The sequence below is a fragment of the Elaeis guineensis genome, chromosome 10, assembly GCF_000442705.2.
Source record: "Elaeis guineensis isolate ETL-2024a chromosome 10, EG11, whole genome shotgun sequence".
Lineage (NCBI taxonomy): Eukaryota > Viridiplantae > Streptophyta > Magnoliopsida > Arecales > Arecaceae > Elaeis > Elaeis guineensis.
Window position 1 is genome coordinate 4961444 of NC_026002.2, and position 14045 is coordinate 4975488.

Consider the following 14045-nt stretch of genomic DNA (forward strand, 5'->3'; position numbering starts at 1 on the left):
ACATTAGCAATGTTTTAGAACTCTTCCACTTCCTCAGTTCCTCCAACCATTTTTTAGTGATTTGTTCGCCACCTTCACACAGGCATACATATACACATATATGAGTGTACCTGTCCAAAAAGATGTTCACGTCTGAGTTTTGGGGCTTCATCCTTCTTTCATCACATTTGTCAGATACACACAAATACATATGCAAATATATGAGTGTATCGTCTAAATACATTCATCAAGGTGTTTGATTCTAAGTTTTGGGGTTTTATCTTCCTTCATCACATGTCAAATATAATCCCATACTTCTTGCCACAAGGAGTTTTGCAGTTTCTTCACATGCTCTTCAAGTTTTTTGGTCATCCTTTCACTGCTGTGGTCTCAGGTTTCTAAGGATGACTTGTCATTGTTCTCGCCACCAAGTATTCAAGATTTAGTTCATTCAATCATCATTGCCCATCAATTTCAGAATTCCAGCTCACAGCAACTTTAACTAAAGTGCTGTCTGCACGTACCAACCCAATATGGACAAGCTTGTTTTTTCATGGAATTGGACTGTGCCCTCAGTTACAAATGAGTCCATCTTAATGTTAGAGATAGGATAAATGATTATTGGACCTCATCTCATCCTCTATAAACTTGAATTTGCAGGAAGCATGACTAGTTTCTTGGCCTCCACAGACTCAAGGTATAATCAAATCACTTGGTAATGTGGCTCTTCTTGGAGACCTCCATGGATCCTTCTGTCCGTCTGACAGATCGCTTATGGAAACAACTCATTGTCTAAAGCTACCTCTACCAGATTAATGTTAATCTGCGTCAGATGTATGAGCATTATTGTTGAGTGGTTACCAATCCACTTGACCAAGAGGGAAAATCTCCCTACGGTTGGCAAGAGCTCTAAGCCATGGAGATGATAATTCAGTCATCTTCCAAATCAAATGCCAATACTTTGAAGCCACAAGATTTTGTTCTAAATCCTAATGTGTCTTACAGAGAAACTTGTCACTAAGAACCAGCAATTAACCAAGATCCTTCCTCATCCTGAGGTTTCTTTTAATAAGTTATCTGTGGTAGGCACATCTACCAGTCTGTAGTGCTCCCAAAATGTAGCATCAAGATTTTTCATGTTACTACTTCTCAGTCCGGTTTCAATTTCTTTCTTGCCCTAGCATCATTCTCGTTCTTGATTCTTATCCCGGTCTTGTTATGCCTTTTCACATGTACCTCATATTAAAAGAAAGAAAATTAAAATACATAAAAATAAAAAAATCTTACGCCACTGCCTGAAAGATCAAAAGCAGATTTACATATATAGCACACGAAAGTTAGGTGGTGCATTACATACTCCGTACAATGTACTAACTAAATGCGGGGCATTGAAATCGTACCACCATCTAATATTCCTTACTCTTGACTCTACACCTAGTTGCAGTCATTTTTTGTGTTTGTACTTTTTTAATCCATCAATTACATATGGATAGCAATTTCTTCGTAAGCAATTAGACTGACCACTTCAATTTTAGATCTCATCAACCACAAATAAAAAACAAACCTTCAAAAGTTTGGTTCAATTAAAATATTTATCAACTCTTCCAATAGAAGAGATGTTCTACAAATCATGTGGATGCCTAATCAAATTAAGTTCCATCACAACCCATTGCAATTTTGATCTGGTTCATCTGGAAAACTGCCCGAGTCAAACAGCACACCCGACAAACCATTTAGATTGTTTAAATCTTCTATTGTTTGGATACAATTAGTCAAGATGCATTATGAAAGTTTGCTTTCTATATATAAAAGAAAATTACCATTGACCACTCACCAAGATTCATTATCAATAAAACATTATCCTGGCCCTTAGCCAACCACCATATAACCAACTCTTTTTTTTTTTGTTTTTAGCACAACTTCTTTGTGGATATATCATATTTTCTATAAAGAGAGATCTATGGTGCAAAAAATGTATGAAACAATCTAAATAGTGACTTCCAATTTCCAGAAATGTACGACAAACATATGTTTCTTGTTATTCTACAAAATGAACTTCAAGGTTCAAGCATATAAAAAAAAAAAAAAAAAAGATTTCCCATACACTTCGTCCAAGAATATGATAGAAGCAAATAGACAAGGCTATTTATAAAATGTTATAACTTCTTTCTTTTATAATTCAGGACCTATTCTTCAACAACTAAAACAATGTAGAACTTCCTGGATAGTTAGCCCTCTCAAAGTTGAGTTGCTAAAATTAGATATTTTAATGAACATAAGAAATAAAAAGCCTTGATGTATAATCTCTCTCACGAATGAATTTCCTCATTACATTCAAATATAATATTACAATAAATAAATACCTCTTTTTTTTTTAGAGGGACAACCTCTTCGTAGATTTTCTATCAATTACTTGTTTTTTACCATTTATCCAAAGAAAATGATATATTGTACAACGGAATTGGCAAATGAAGTTATCAACCACAAATATTTTTTCAATTATTTACGAGGCTTTAAGATGATAATAACACCCACAAAGTTGTAAACTTGCACAACCTTTAACAATGAATGGACCTAGCGTAGTTCTAAGCCAGTTGAAATTAGATGTATCTTGGAAAAACACCAAGAGATAGCAAGTATTTAGTGCTTCACATAAGGAAAAGCATATAGCACAGAACTTCTCAACATATTGACCAGAAGATTGATGTTCAAATTATCAAGGGCAAATTCAATCAAATGCACAAATCTACTCAACGATCTACAACAAGGAAAGAACATGATCTGATGGAGTGATATAAAGAAACAAACCTCATTATAGATTTCCAAATATGATACACGAAGGAGAAATTCACGGTTAGGAGTCTACAAAAGTAGAAGTGCTAACATAGTTAACCACTTGTGTAGTTAGGATATTTATATTAAAAATACAATAACTAGAACAACTTGCAACATACCTCTTGTATGATACTAAATGCATCCTTCACAGCCAAAGGTATGATACCAGGGGATCGTTGATCTCCCTACAAGTGATTCAACATCAAAAGATGAATGCTAGATATTTTCATAAATTTCAGACCGTGCTACTTTAGTCACTAATCTAAAGAAACATATTTTCATTGTTACTTAATATAAAAAAGAAAGATATGCATTTTTCTTGCAAATGCATGGAAAACATCGGCATTAGCAGTTGAAACTCTTAGAAGTTTGTTGAAAAGATCAACATTATCACTAGAAATGCCACAATATGATGAAATGCAAAATTTATTATTATAGCATGTTTAAGGCCCAGAAAACATGTGCACAAATGCTACTGTAAAATGTAAATAGTGTATTTCAACTAGAATGCTTCACATTTGCCTAATGGTTGCAATAAAGGGAGTAGAGAAAAGCTTCATCCAACAACCTATACATGAGTTGGGAAAAGAAACAACACGCTGAGGGTCAATCTTATTTTGTTGAGATATAATTATCCGTACCGTGTAGTCTGAGGTACTCACCGCTGCGGATAAAGATTTTAATGCAAGAGCAAGGAAACAGGTCCTTTAAAAATTTTAGAGAGTAACGGAATATAGGTAGCAAATATATGAAAAGTAAAAACAGAAAAGGATATTTTAAAAAAAAATTGTGGTTGTAATTGTATATAGCAAAATAAAAGTATTTGGTTACATCTTATAAAGTACATGATCTAAGTGATGAAGTCTGAGATCACGTGTGCAATTCTTATCATCATGATATGAGACTATGACCAATTAATAAAGGCATATGATGAGCAAGTCACGGTCATCCCTGTTTTAAATACTTCCAATTTGGAGACTCAAAGTTCTCTTGTTTATGAAGGTGTGGTGAGCTTTTTTTCTAAAGCAACCGCTACAGTACCATAGCCTAATAAGGGGACTTTACACGTCCCATAGAGCAAGTTGATAGCTTAGTCTTTAAGAGTCCTTAAGAGACTCAAGTAAAAGGTGGTCGAAAGGGAAAAAAAAAAAAATCTAACAAAAGTCTTTTAGAGCTGGATTAGAAGCATTGTACTGGAGTTGGTTTTGTTGAGAGAAAGAGGTTTAGGCAAGGTTGACCCTTCCTCATTTTTCTGCACCCCCCACCCCACCCCCCAAAAAACACACACGACCAAAACCCCTCTAACTCCAGTTCTCTTCTTTTCAATCCATATTTACTCAATCTGCAACTTCTTTTCACTATTTCTGCTGTAATATTTTAAAAATTTTGACATGCAGAAATCATTGGGAGCCTATTTACTTTCAGTTTAATCTAAAAATTCCCTAGTTATGTAAAATGAACAACAAGCTGGATAATTGTTCATAGGACCTTCTATGCATATGTAGGCTAAATGGTCCTATGTCACTAAGTTATCTGAAAATAAAAATAAAAATAAAAATAGAAAACACAGAGATATCTAAAAAATAATTGTAATCTGAAAAATTAAATCATAACATACTAAATGAGATGCAGCAAGTCTAACAAAAGTACCAACTAGGCAACCTTCAACTATAATTTCAAATTTTATTTCAACCTCAATCCAACATGATGCAAAATGTTAGGGCTAGCACTAGTTTCATTCTCAAGAAATCCTAACACCAGTCTTTCCTCTCTTTCAAGTTTATGTACATATAGCTTGTTCACTTTTTTTGGTTCACACATTTTAAAAAGTTGTGCTGACTAATAATTCATTTTAGTAGTGTTTTTCACATTGACTATAGATACCAGGAACATAACTTCAACTAATTCATGGTTTGTATGTTTTCTCGGAAAGTTAGGAACACCTAGTATCTCTCTTTTTTTTGCTAACATTCTACCCAACAGGCATTAAACAAAATAACTCTACGAGTTCAGTTTTGTTATATATAGATGTTTGCACATCTAGAAAAGTAAAGAAGAATTTTTAACTAGATGCCAGACTTTTATGTAGAATCAGATTTGGAGCCTATGATTGCAGAAACAAATGATAGCATGACTACAAGCTACAAAATGCAAAATCCCATATGATTAATCAAATCTAAACCACACATACTTATAATTTCAATACAACATATTGATAAATCAAAACAATTGCAGTTCTTACATGCATCGTATGTGTTTTGCCACTACTGGTGACTCCATAAGCAAAAATAGTGCCTGTGAAGGGAAAGAAACAACAGAGTCCAATATTAGTGATACATAAAGTTTATGCAGTTCGCATGTATAAATTATTTAACACATGTAGTGAATAACACGATAAGAATATTTCCAAATGAACATGTGACACTTCAAGATGCTGAACCCCCACCAATTTCAGGGATCCGCATATACCTTCATTTCCATGCTGCTTCCTTCTATAGATTAAGAGATGCAGCAAAAAGATTCACTCTGCATGAACCATACTAGCATGGATAATTAATTAATAAATTTCAAAAGACAGACATTAAAACACTAGCTGATTGCATGCACATGGATAACTTGTCAAAAATGCAGAATGCTTATGACAGACAATGTTTTTAAACATCATGCATAAACAAGAAGGAAAAAACCACAAAGCCTTAATATCTAGCTGCAATGATCTCGTTAATCATATAATTTATAGAAAGGCTGGCAAACCTTATTCAGCAACAAATAATATATTTAAATGAATTGAATCAGATATCACACCTTGCTTTCAAATGACAAAATTTGATCTATGTATGGTTCCCTCCAAAGCAAATTCAAATAGCTAAAAAGCGTAAAAGATGTAATCATCATATACACAAAAAGCATCTGTTATCTACACATGTATGTAGAACACATTCAAGCATTGAATTGTTGGTATTTCTCTATCCTTCAAAGTTTAAAAATTGTAAATAAAATATTACAAAAAAATATTAAATCTAATTACCATTTATACCCTCCATTGCACCACTGACAACATGCTGAGCAGCTACATCATAAACATGACGTGTTGTAGTTGTAGGTCCAAAAACTCGATCTGGAGCCATCAGGCACAAATAAGCAGTTAGTCAAAGCCAACCCTCTATGATCTACTGAGGCCTCAAACACCAAAATTTGTATCAACAGAAATGATTGCACATATTATATAAAAAATACACAGAGGTGGAAAAGCTCACTTATAATTTATCGTACGAAAAGAAAAGAAAAGATATTACTCAGCTGCCCACAGTAGAACCATAATATAGTTGCACAGATATAGATGCTCCTTAGAGCATCTATAAGTAAAATGTCAACTACATATATGTTAACGCTTCCACTCACTGTGGCATTTCTCTCAATATATCTAAATGTAAAAATACATATTTTCTCTTAAACAAATGAAAAAAGAATCACATATTGCTCAGACTTATTTGGAACAACAAATATTGATATTCTGATAAAATTTCTAAACCACATTTTTAAAGCAAAAAAATAAAAAATAAAGCAGCAGGGCCACTTTTTCCTAGTTGTCATTACCTATACAATCATAGCTATCATTCCCTTCAAATGACTCTAGAACCAAAAACATAACAATGCAGTTCCTTTTGTCTTCTTGTGGATGTTCCACCTGTGGAAATGAGTCGCAAACGGTTGCCTCTCTTCTCTTTTTTTTTCTCATTGTTTCTCTTTGTGAGATTTTTTTTTTTTTAACAGAAAGCACTCTCGAATTGTTTTTACGTCTTTCTCTGGTTCTCATGCAATACCTTCCCTTACACTAATAGAAGGCAACTTTTGTCATGTTTCTGATTCATGTTCTTAATGAACTCAATTGGAGTGGCTCCATTAATTAGAAGACAAGAAGAATAGAAAGACAGGCATAACGTGTTAATCATAGGAAGACAGGCATAACACCTCAATCCCTAAAAAGTGGATATTCTGACATTGCTCGTATAGTGGGAATTAAATATAAAAACAGTATCAGTATCAAAATCTCAGGGTTGCAAATAATTGCAGCCAACAGTATCAAGGTGTCATTTAATTACAATAACCCTAATATTTTCTATAGGAGCTTGATCAACATTGTCATCAGATCCATAAGATATTTTTAATATACCTAGAGCTAGCAAATGCTGGACCAGGCTAGCTATCTTGCTCCAAAGCACCTGCAAAATCTGAGGTTGATGACCTGCTAAAATAGAGATCAATCCCAATCAAATCCAATCATCACTTGGGTTTGGGTTTGGGCTAGGTGACCTAATTAGGGATGAGTAAGACAGATTTTCTTATTTTACATATCTTAATAAATTAGTTAACCTTTTCTTTATCTCCTAGTTTCTCAAAACTTCTAATTGGGAAGTCAGCAAGTCTTAGATGTATTGAGAACTTTTGGAATCATTTAATATACTAAAAGAAGGATCTATGTCGACCACTGAGAAATGAACCTGCTTCACTTAGAAAGAGTAGTTGACTAATTAGTAAATAAAATCGAGTAAAACACGCACCAAGAAACTATTACTTAGATTTCAGTGACCACCTTCTTCCTCTAAATTGATGAGTATGCCAATTCCTATTTTTTGGACTGAGGAAACCTTCTTTCTGATCTTTATTTTGCATACCAGTTATTCTAGTGTTATAGCATTGATAAATCTGGATGCAGGTAGGCATGGCAGCCTAAAATATTTTGTTGGAACCACCAAAATTTAACCCGCAATGCCCGACACAAAAAAGGCTTTGCAATTACAGATAATCCAAATTACAATTTAAATGCCACATATACCACGTACCATAAGCATATGCCACTGATGGATTATGCTCGCTCCTCACGATTGTATCCCCATCGGCATACCACGCGATCTCCTCCCCATGCCGAATCTCCCGTGGACTGCATTTGGTATCAGACACCACATGTTAAGAAGGCGCGCATTTCCAAATTTCCACAAAGAAAGGAGACAGCAGGACCGCACGGAAGCCGAACCTGAGCGGCCGGAACCGGACCGTGACAGTGACATTCTCCTTGGATCCCCCCGCATCGAATCCCAGGCCATCCTCGTACAAGTACTGCGGCTTGCTCAGCGCCGACGACGACACCGGCGAGCTCAGCCCATCCAATGACGCCTCCGGCACCTGCCGCGAAGACGACGTCGTGGAAGAGGACGGCGAATTCGTGGCCTTTGAGACCGCCGGAGCCGCTTTCCTCTGCCTCGAAGCCGACCTCGACGCCATGGCGAGCTCCGATCGATCCTCTAGCCCCAAACCACAGGAAAAACCTCCGCTATTTGATCGAAGACCGTGAGACGACCGATTTCTCCGTCATTGGAGGTCGAATCGGAGCAGATCGGAGCGGCATTGCACGGAATCCGTAGAGAATATGATCGATAAGGCTAGAAGAGTGAGGTTTTTGGATAGGAGGAGAGGAGATTTCTAGGGTTTTTCTCTCTGCTCCGCTTATCTTTTTCTTGCCTTGGAAGCGATGCAGTCGATCGATTTTTGAAAGCTCGCCTTTTCGTTTATTTTTCTTTTCCTTTTTCCTCATGCCTTTCCCCTTCCCACTTATTTATTCCACTGGCGCCCGGACGAGAAAAGCGACGGCCGTATCCACACTCCAATCCCTTCGATCATATCCTCCCATAAAACTTAGTTACGGTTAACAAGATCTACCATCGATGATTATCTTGGACGGCAGATCTACGTAGTCGCTTAGAAAAATATACACGGACATTTGAAAGAAAGTCCAGCTCTATCGAGGTGGGACACACCGTCACATGCCACCCGTGCCGTTGTAACGAGGGTGGATTGTACGTTGAAGGAAATCCAATCATTCGAGGACACGTGGCGTCGAGTTTTGGATCCAACTTCACGGCTCCGGGCCCTGCAGGTCGTCGCCTTCGTGCTGCCCTCAGAACATATCCAGGACCACCCATTGTTCTCCTTAACCTACTCCAGCTAATAAAGACAAACGTGACGTACAGTTCGTTGGAATGTATACAGTATTGCTAGGGGTCCTAAGGATGGGAAAGCGGCCCGCAGGAGCAGGGGAAACGATTGCCGAAGGGCACTGGCCATCTTAGTGGAGGAATCGGGGATGCGTCCTTTTCCTGCAGCACCGTGTGCGGTGCCTTCGTTTCATGACCCGTCTTTTGTTGTCGTACGTGTTTTGCTTAGGAGTGCCGGCGGTACACTTTATACCGGAAGCTAGGATGCGATCACGGGGTGGGGCTGAAACGATGATCAATCAGGGCCGTTCCTTCATGATTTCACAAAAAAGACGGTTTGGTTAAGTTGATGTATCATGATGTTTACACTTGTTGAAGCAATCTTGGGGTTGGTGGGTGGTCCATTTGGAGGAAAGGCGTTACTGTGATTAGAATGGCTTGAAATGGAGCGTTAACATCAGTAATGGATTTACCGTCGGTTGTGGATTTGGTGCATGGAATGTGTTGATGTGTGATTAAGAAGAGGACATGATCCTCCTACGTATGGTGGTATGTATAATGTTTGCAACTTGCAAGCAAAACAGGAGCATGTCAACCTTCAATCCAAAAATATTAATGTGACTACTCGAGCAACGCATTTGATGAGAGAGAGAGAGATACAGATGCCATATGTAGGAGATAAATCACATGTCAAATAACGAGAAAGCATGAAACATCTAAACTAATAGATGTTGTTAGGAGTGGGTAAGAATAAGATATTGAAACCAACTTAATCTAGTTTTAATCTCATCGATTTGTTTAACATCTAAACTAATAGAATCGATTATTGATTGTACTAAAGTGGATCTAGTATTTGCATGAAGGATATGATTAAAGGTCCATATCAGATGAAGTTGGCGTAACATAGAAGCCACCTAATATGCAACCATCACTTTGATTATCACCTAATTAATTTTTGATGGTACCTTTGAGTCTAAGCAAACTAGTTGAAAACGGAACTAAGTCCAGCCTGCAAGGTAGGGTCAATCGATCCCAAATTAGACCCTTGACATTTCCAATATGTGGTCATGGTTTGGTTAGCCACGTACTTGTCACCACAATTTATTAAGGGAAATTTAGGAACCATCATAATGAATGGACCACTGGTGGTGCAGCTTGTATTGATTCAAACAGTAGACAAAAACTTGGCTCCAACAACTTTTCATGACTTGTGGAGCTGGATGGTCCTTGGAATCTGTTTTACAAAATATCAAAAGGTAATATGCCACAGTTGATCTATAGAAATTTCAGTCACGTGAACAAAAAAACTTGTGAAGTTATTTGTAAGATTGAGTCTTCTAAAGTTGTTTTTTTACTGCCAGCATAGTTGTAGGGTATAGACGTGGATAGTTGTCCACAGCTTTTCTCTCTCTGTCCATAGGAGACCTTTCAAGCATCGGATAAGTTAGTGTTTGAATTAAATATATTAACTAGCACTCAACTTCTACATTATAGAAATTTAGTTAATAATAATAATAATATTTTATATTAAAGATTATTTTCACCAATTAATCCATGATGAAATCAAAAAGGTCTCTGAAAGTTCTTATTCCAAAGATAGCCTTCCAAATCAGTAAAAATTACTGTATATGATAAATACCCATATATCATTTTATTATTATTATATAGATATAGATAAATTTAAAATATTTTTTATTTTTATCATACTATTTATATTTTTAAATCTTATTTAAATAATATAAAAATAAAAAAATAAAACTTGATATATGGTGCTATGGGAGATTATCTTATAATATTACGTATTAACACGAAATCTATCTAACACCTATATATCGCTTTACTATTATTATATAGATTATATAGATAGATTTAAAATATTTTTTATTTTTTTATCATATTATTTATATTATATTTTTTATTTAAAAAATATAAAAATTTCAAAAAATAAAATTTGATAGACATTGCAGAAGATTGTTCTATGATCTTTCGTATCAACATAAAATATCACCTCTAATATCTCTATATTATTTTATTATTATTATGAAGATAGTACAAAAAAATTTTATATCTTTTAGATGTTTGAGATAATTAGTTATTACAACAATATCCATTTCTCTTGAAAAGTTGCAAGGAGGTAAACCAAAGTAAACATGGGCTGACTCATCGCTGCGTACTGTTTTGCTTTCCACACAAAAGATTATTCTATATCAGCCACTAGTGCAACCAAAGGATTCCCCTGTCCTACTGATTGGTTATTAGTTGTGTCCATGCCTTCCATTGGAATCTAGGTGCGATGGCCATGAATGCTAGAAAATAATTAAAAAACTCTCAAAAAGGTACCATGTCACTTTCTTTTTGAGTGTGCATCCCATTTGCCACTAATTCATATACAGCTCCTGTTTTAAATTTGTTCAGTCATAATCTAAGTTGGTGAAATCCTACTTAATAATAATGATTATGTAAATCTAATCATTAAAAACATCTCTTCTTGTTTTTTTTTGCCATATATAAGCTTCCCAGTGACCCACACCACCTTCATGCACAGCATGACCAGGACGCAGTGATTTGATCCAATCTCGCACCTGTAGTGTAGTAGGAGATGGTATAAATACAAGTCAACTTGCAATAATAGATCTATATGGGATTAAATAAAGATGAGTAAAGAGTCCTAAATGCTTTATTTTGAACCTTTCTAGTTAGATCCGGTCTTTTGCCAAATGGCAACCACTGAATGAAAAGCTCATTAAAGTCATGAAAGATCTAAAAATTTACTTAAAAGTATAAATAATTAAAATTTATCTAGCAAATATAATGCATGGGAGGGATGGGGTGATACAAAATTTTAATATCAAATTAGTTCATAATTAATTAAGCCAAAAGTTGATATAATGATTGACATGTCAAATTTTACCGTGTAAATCTGAACAAGAACAGCTTAGAACAACAATGGGAATGGCATGTTCATCACTGGCGGAGGTTCTAGTTTCAAATCAGATGGGTTGCATCCCTATCATATTTCTTCCAAGAAAGACAAAAAACTGTCCCACAAGCACTACAGATATTGCATATAAAATTGTTCAATTTGACACCCCGTACCTCTCTAAACATTTAATATATTACTATTAAAAATTCACATTAATCAGGTGGAGTAATGAGATCTATTATCTACCAACCATTTTTCTCCTTTCCCTGTTTTCTTTTTTTATCCTGGAGCCTGGAGGAAGACAGCCAAAAAAAAAGAAAAGAAAAGAAAGGATGGGTATCATTAGAACTCATGCTGCTTCATTGCTCAATTCTTGATGAACACGTTAATGGATTCAAACTCTAGAGGCATGATGTTTTAGTCCATGTCCTTGAAATAGACTTAAGTAGTATAGTATGAGAACTTAGGTTTTGTGCCTAAAATGAAACAATTGCTAATTGCTAAAATCTAGCTACATTTTTTTAACCCTGGTTTGTTGCCTGATGCGAGTGAACTTGGCTAAAATCTAGAGCAAATGGGTCATGCTTACACATTAAACTAAGTTTTTATTATCATCCATCTAAACTGATGCATGAACTTTCTTTAAGAGATGCTCTTGGACAGTCTTTGGGATGGAATTCGTATCTTTAGCGCACTGCTCCTTCCACCACCTTAAGGCTGGCACGAGCAGTGAACTAAAATAAAAATACAGGGGTATTGGTGGTGGTTTTGGAATTGGCTCTGTTGAGCTGCTGACCTTTGTTTTTATGTGAATAAGGACGGTTGTAACTAGTGGACATGCAGTGGAAGTGGCAGAGCCAGTATTTAGAGGAGTGTTATGAATCATTCCATGATGTGTCTGATGACATAAATAGGGGACTGAGAGTATCAGATTGGCATGCAGATTGTTTTTTTTTTTGTTGGCATCTGAGAAGTGTCTGACCCACCATGCAAATGAGAGTTTTGCCTTCATCTGCCACATGTTAAACAAGATTAAAGCTCAATGCAATACCAAACATTTTAATATTGAGACACAAACTAGACTCTTCAATTTGGTGGATGTACTATGGAGTTTAAACAACCCATTGTCATATTCGTACTAGTGATACCACTGCGATCTGCGACAAACCATAAAGGTCTCGAACCTAATTATGATAGAACAATCTACAATTCGGTCTGAAGCAGGCCAAAGTAGGAATGACTTGTTCTTACTTTTATTTTTCACTATTGATTCTAGAGTTTTCCTTGTTTCCTTTCCCCTCTTGCTTCCTTGTCTCTTCGACTGGTGAGGGATTGCTCTAAGAAACCATTTACCTTACGTTTAGGAAATGTTGCATCTCCCCGGGTTTCTCTCTTTCACATTGTGATGAAATGAGTGGTGTTTCACTAGCTACATTTTATCTCAAATAAATTGTACTTCCCAAAAAACCTCAAAGACTCCGAATTGTATATACTTTTGTTAAAAATATCCTAGTGCACTAGTTTTCTGAGTTGAGAACGTTACCTTTTCATGCTTAACAAAAACCTAACTTGCTGGATAACAATATAATTCTAGAAAGGAAATTGCTAATTAAATTAGGAACTTCATATGATAACTACGAAAAGAAAGAAAGAAATGAGATTTAAAGAGCTTTTCTCTTGTCAAATACTCTGCGTGTCCTTTTCGCATGACATTAGATGTTGCTTGTACTAAATTTAAATGCTTGCAGCAACAAGATGAGGCTTTACGCTAATAAATCAATGTGTTTGAACGGTGTTCAGTTGACTCGTGATTGCATTTCTTAGTTTCTTCTGAAATTTGTTACATTCTCAGCATGACGCCAATATCAGATACCCTGATATCAGATTAGCTCGTAAAACCATGAGAACTGAAAAATTATGTGAAAAGCCATTATAATCCAATGGGCATCCTATTCAATTGATATTCATGGCTTTTCCATGAAGTACTTTTGCTCAAGGTTGCAACTTATTGGGCCGGAGAACGTTACAACATAAGTTTCGATATTAGTATATGTTGGGGGATACCCACCGACCCGACCGACCGACTATCGGAGGGCCCGACCTCGGGGCCCGACCGACTATCGGAGGCCCGACCGGCTAGCGGCCCGACCGACTAAACCGACGGCCCGACGAACGACTCTGACTGGCCGATCGTAAGTCGGGCGGCAGGCCAACGGACGCCATCAGCGGCTAACCACGGCCATTCCACGGTCCATTCCCGACCGACTGAACCCAGAGGTCCGGTAGCCGACCCACTTGAAGCTCGCGACTGACGG

General features: G+C 36.3%; 1 protein-coding gene across 1 annotated transcript in view; it reads right to left on the minus strand.

Moving 5' to 3' along the window:
• LOC140850960 (kinesin-like protein KIN-7D, chloroplastic) overlaps positions 1 to 8404 on the minus strand; it is a 32842-nt gene extending 24438 nt beyond the window's left edge. The window contains exons 1-6 of the mRNA XM_073244272.1: positions 7850 to 8404; positions 7659 to 7756; positions 5843 to 5932; positions 5057 to 5109; positions 2934 to 2999; positions 2788 to 2841 (exon numbers count right to left, since the gene is read on the minus strand). Of these exons, the coding sequence (XP_073100373.1) occupies positions 2788 to 2841; positions 2934 to 2999; positions 5057 to 5109; positions 5843 to 5932; positions 7659 to 7756; positions 7850 to 8097 (609 nt within the window). The 5' untranslated portion in view covers positions 8098 to 8404. The remainder of the gene's footprint in view (positions 1 to 2787; positions 2842 to 2933; positions 3000 to 5056; positions 5110 to 5842; positions 5933 to 7658; positions 7757 to 7849) is intronic.
• Positions 8405 to 14045: the final 5641 nt, after the last annotated feature.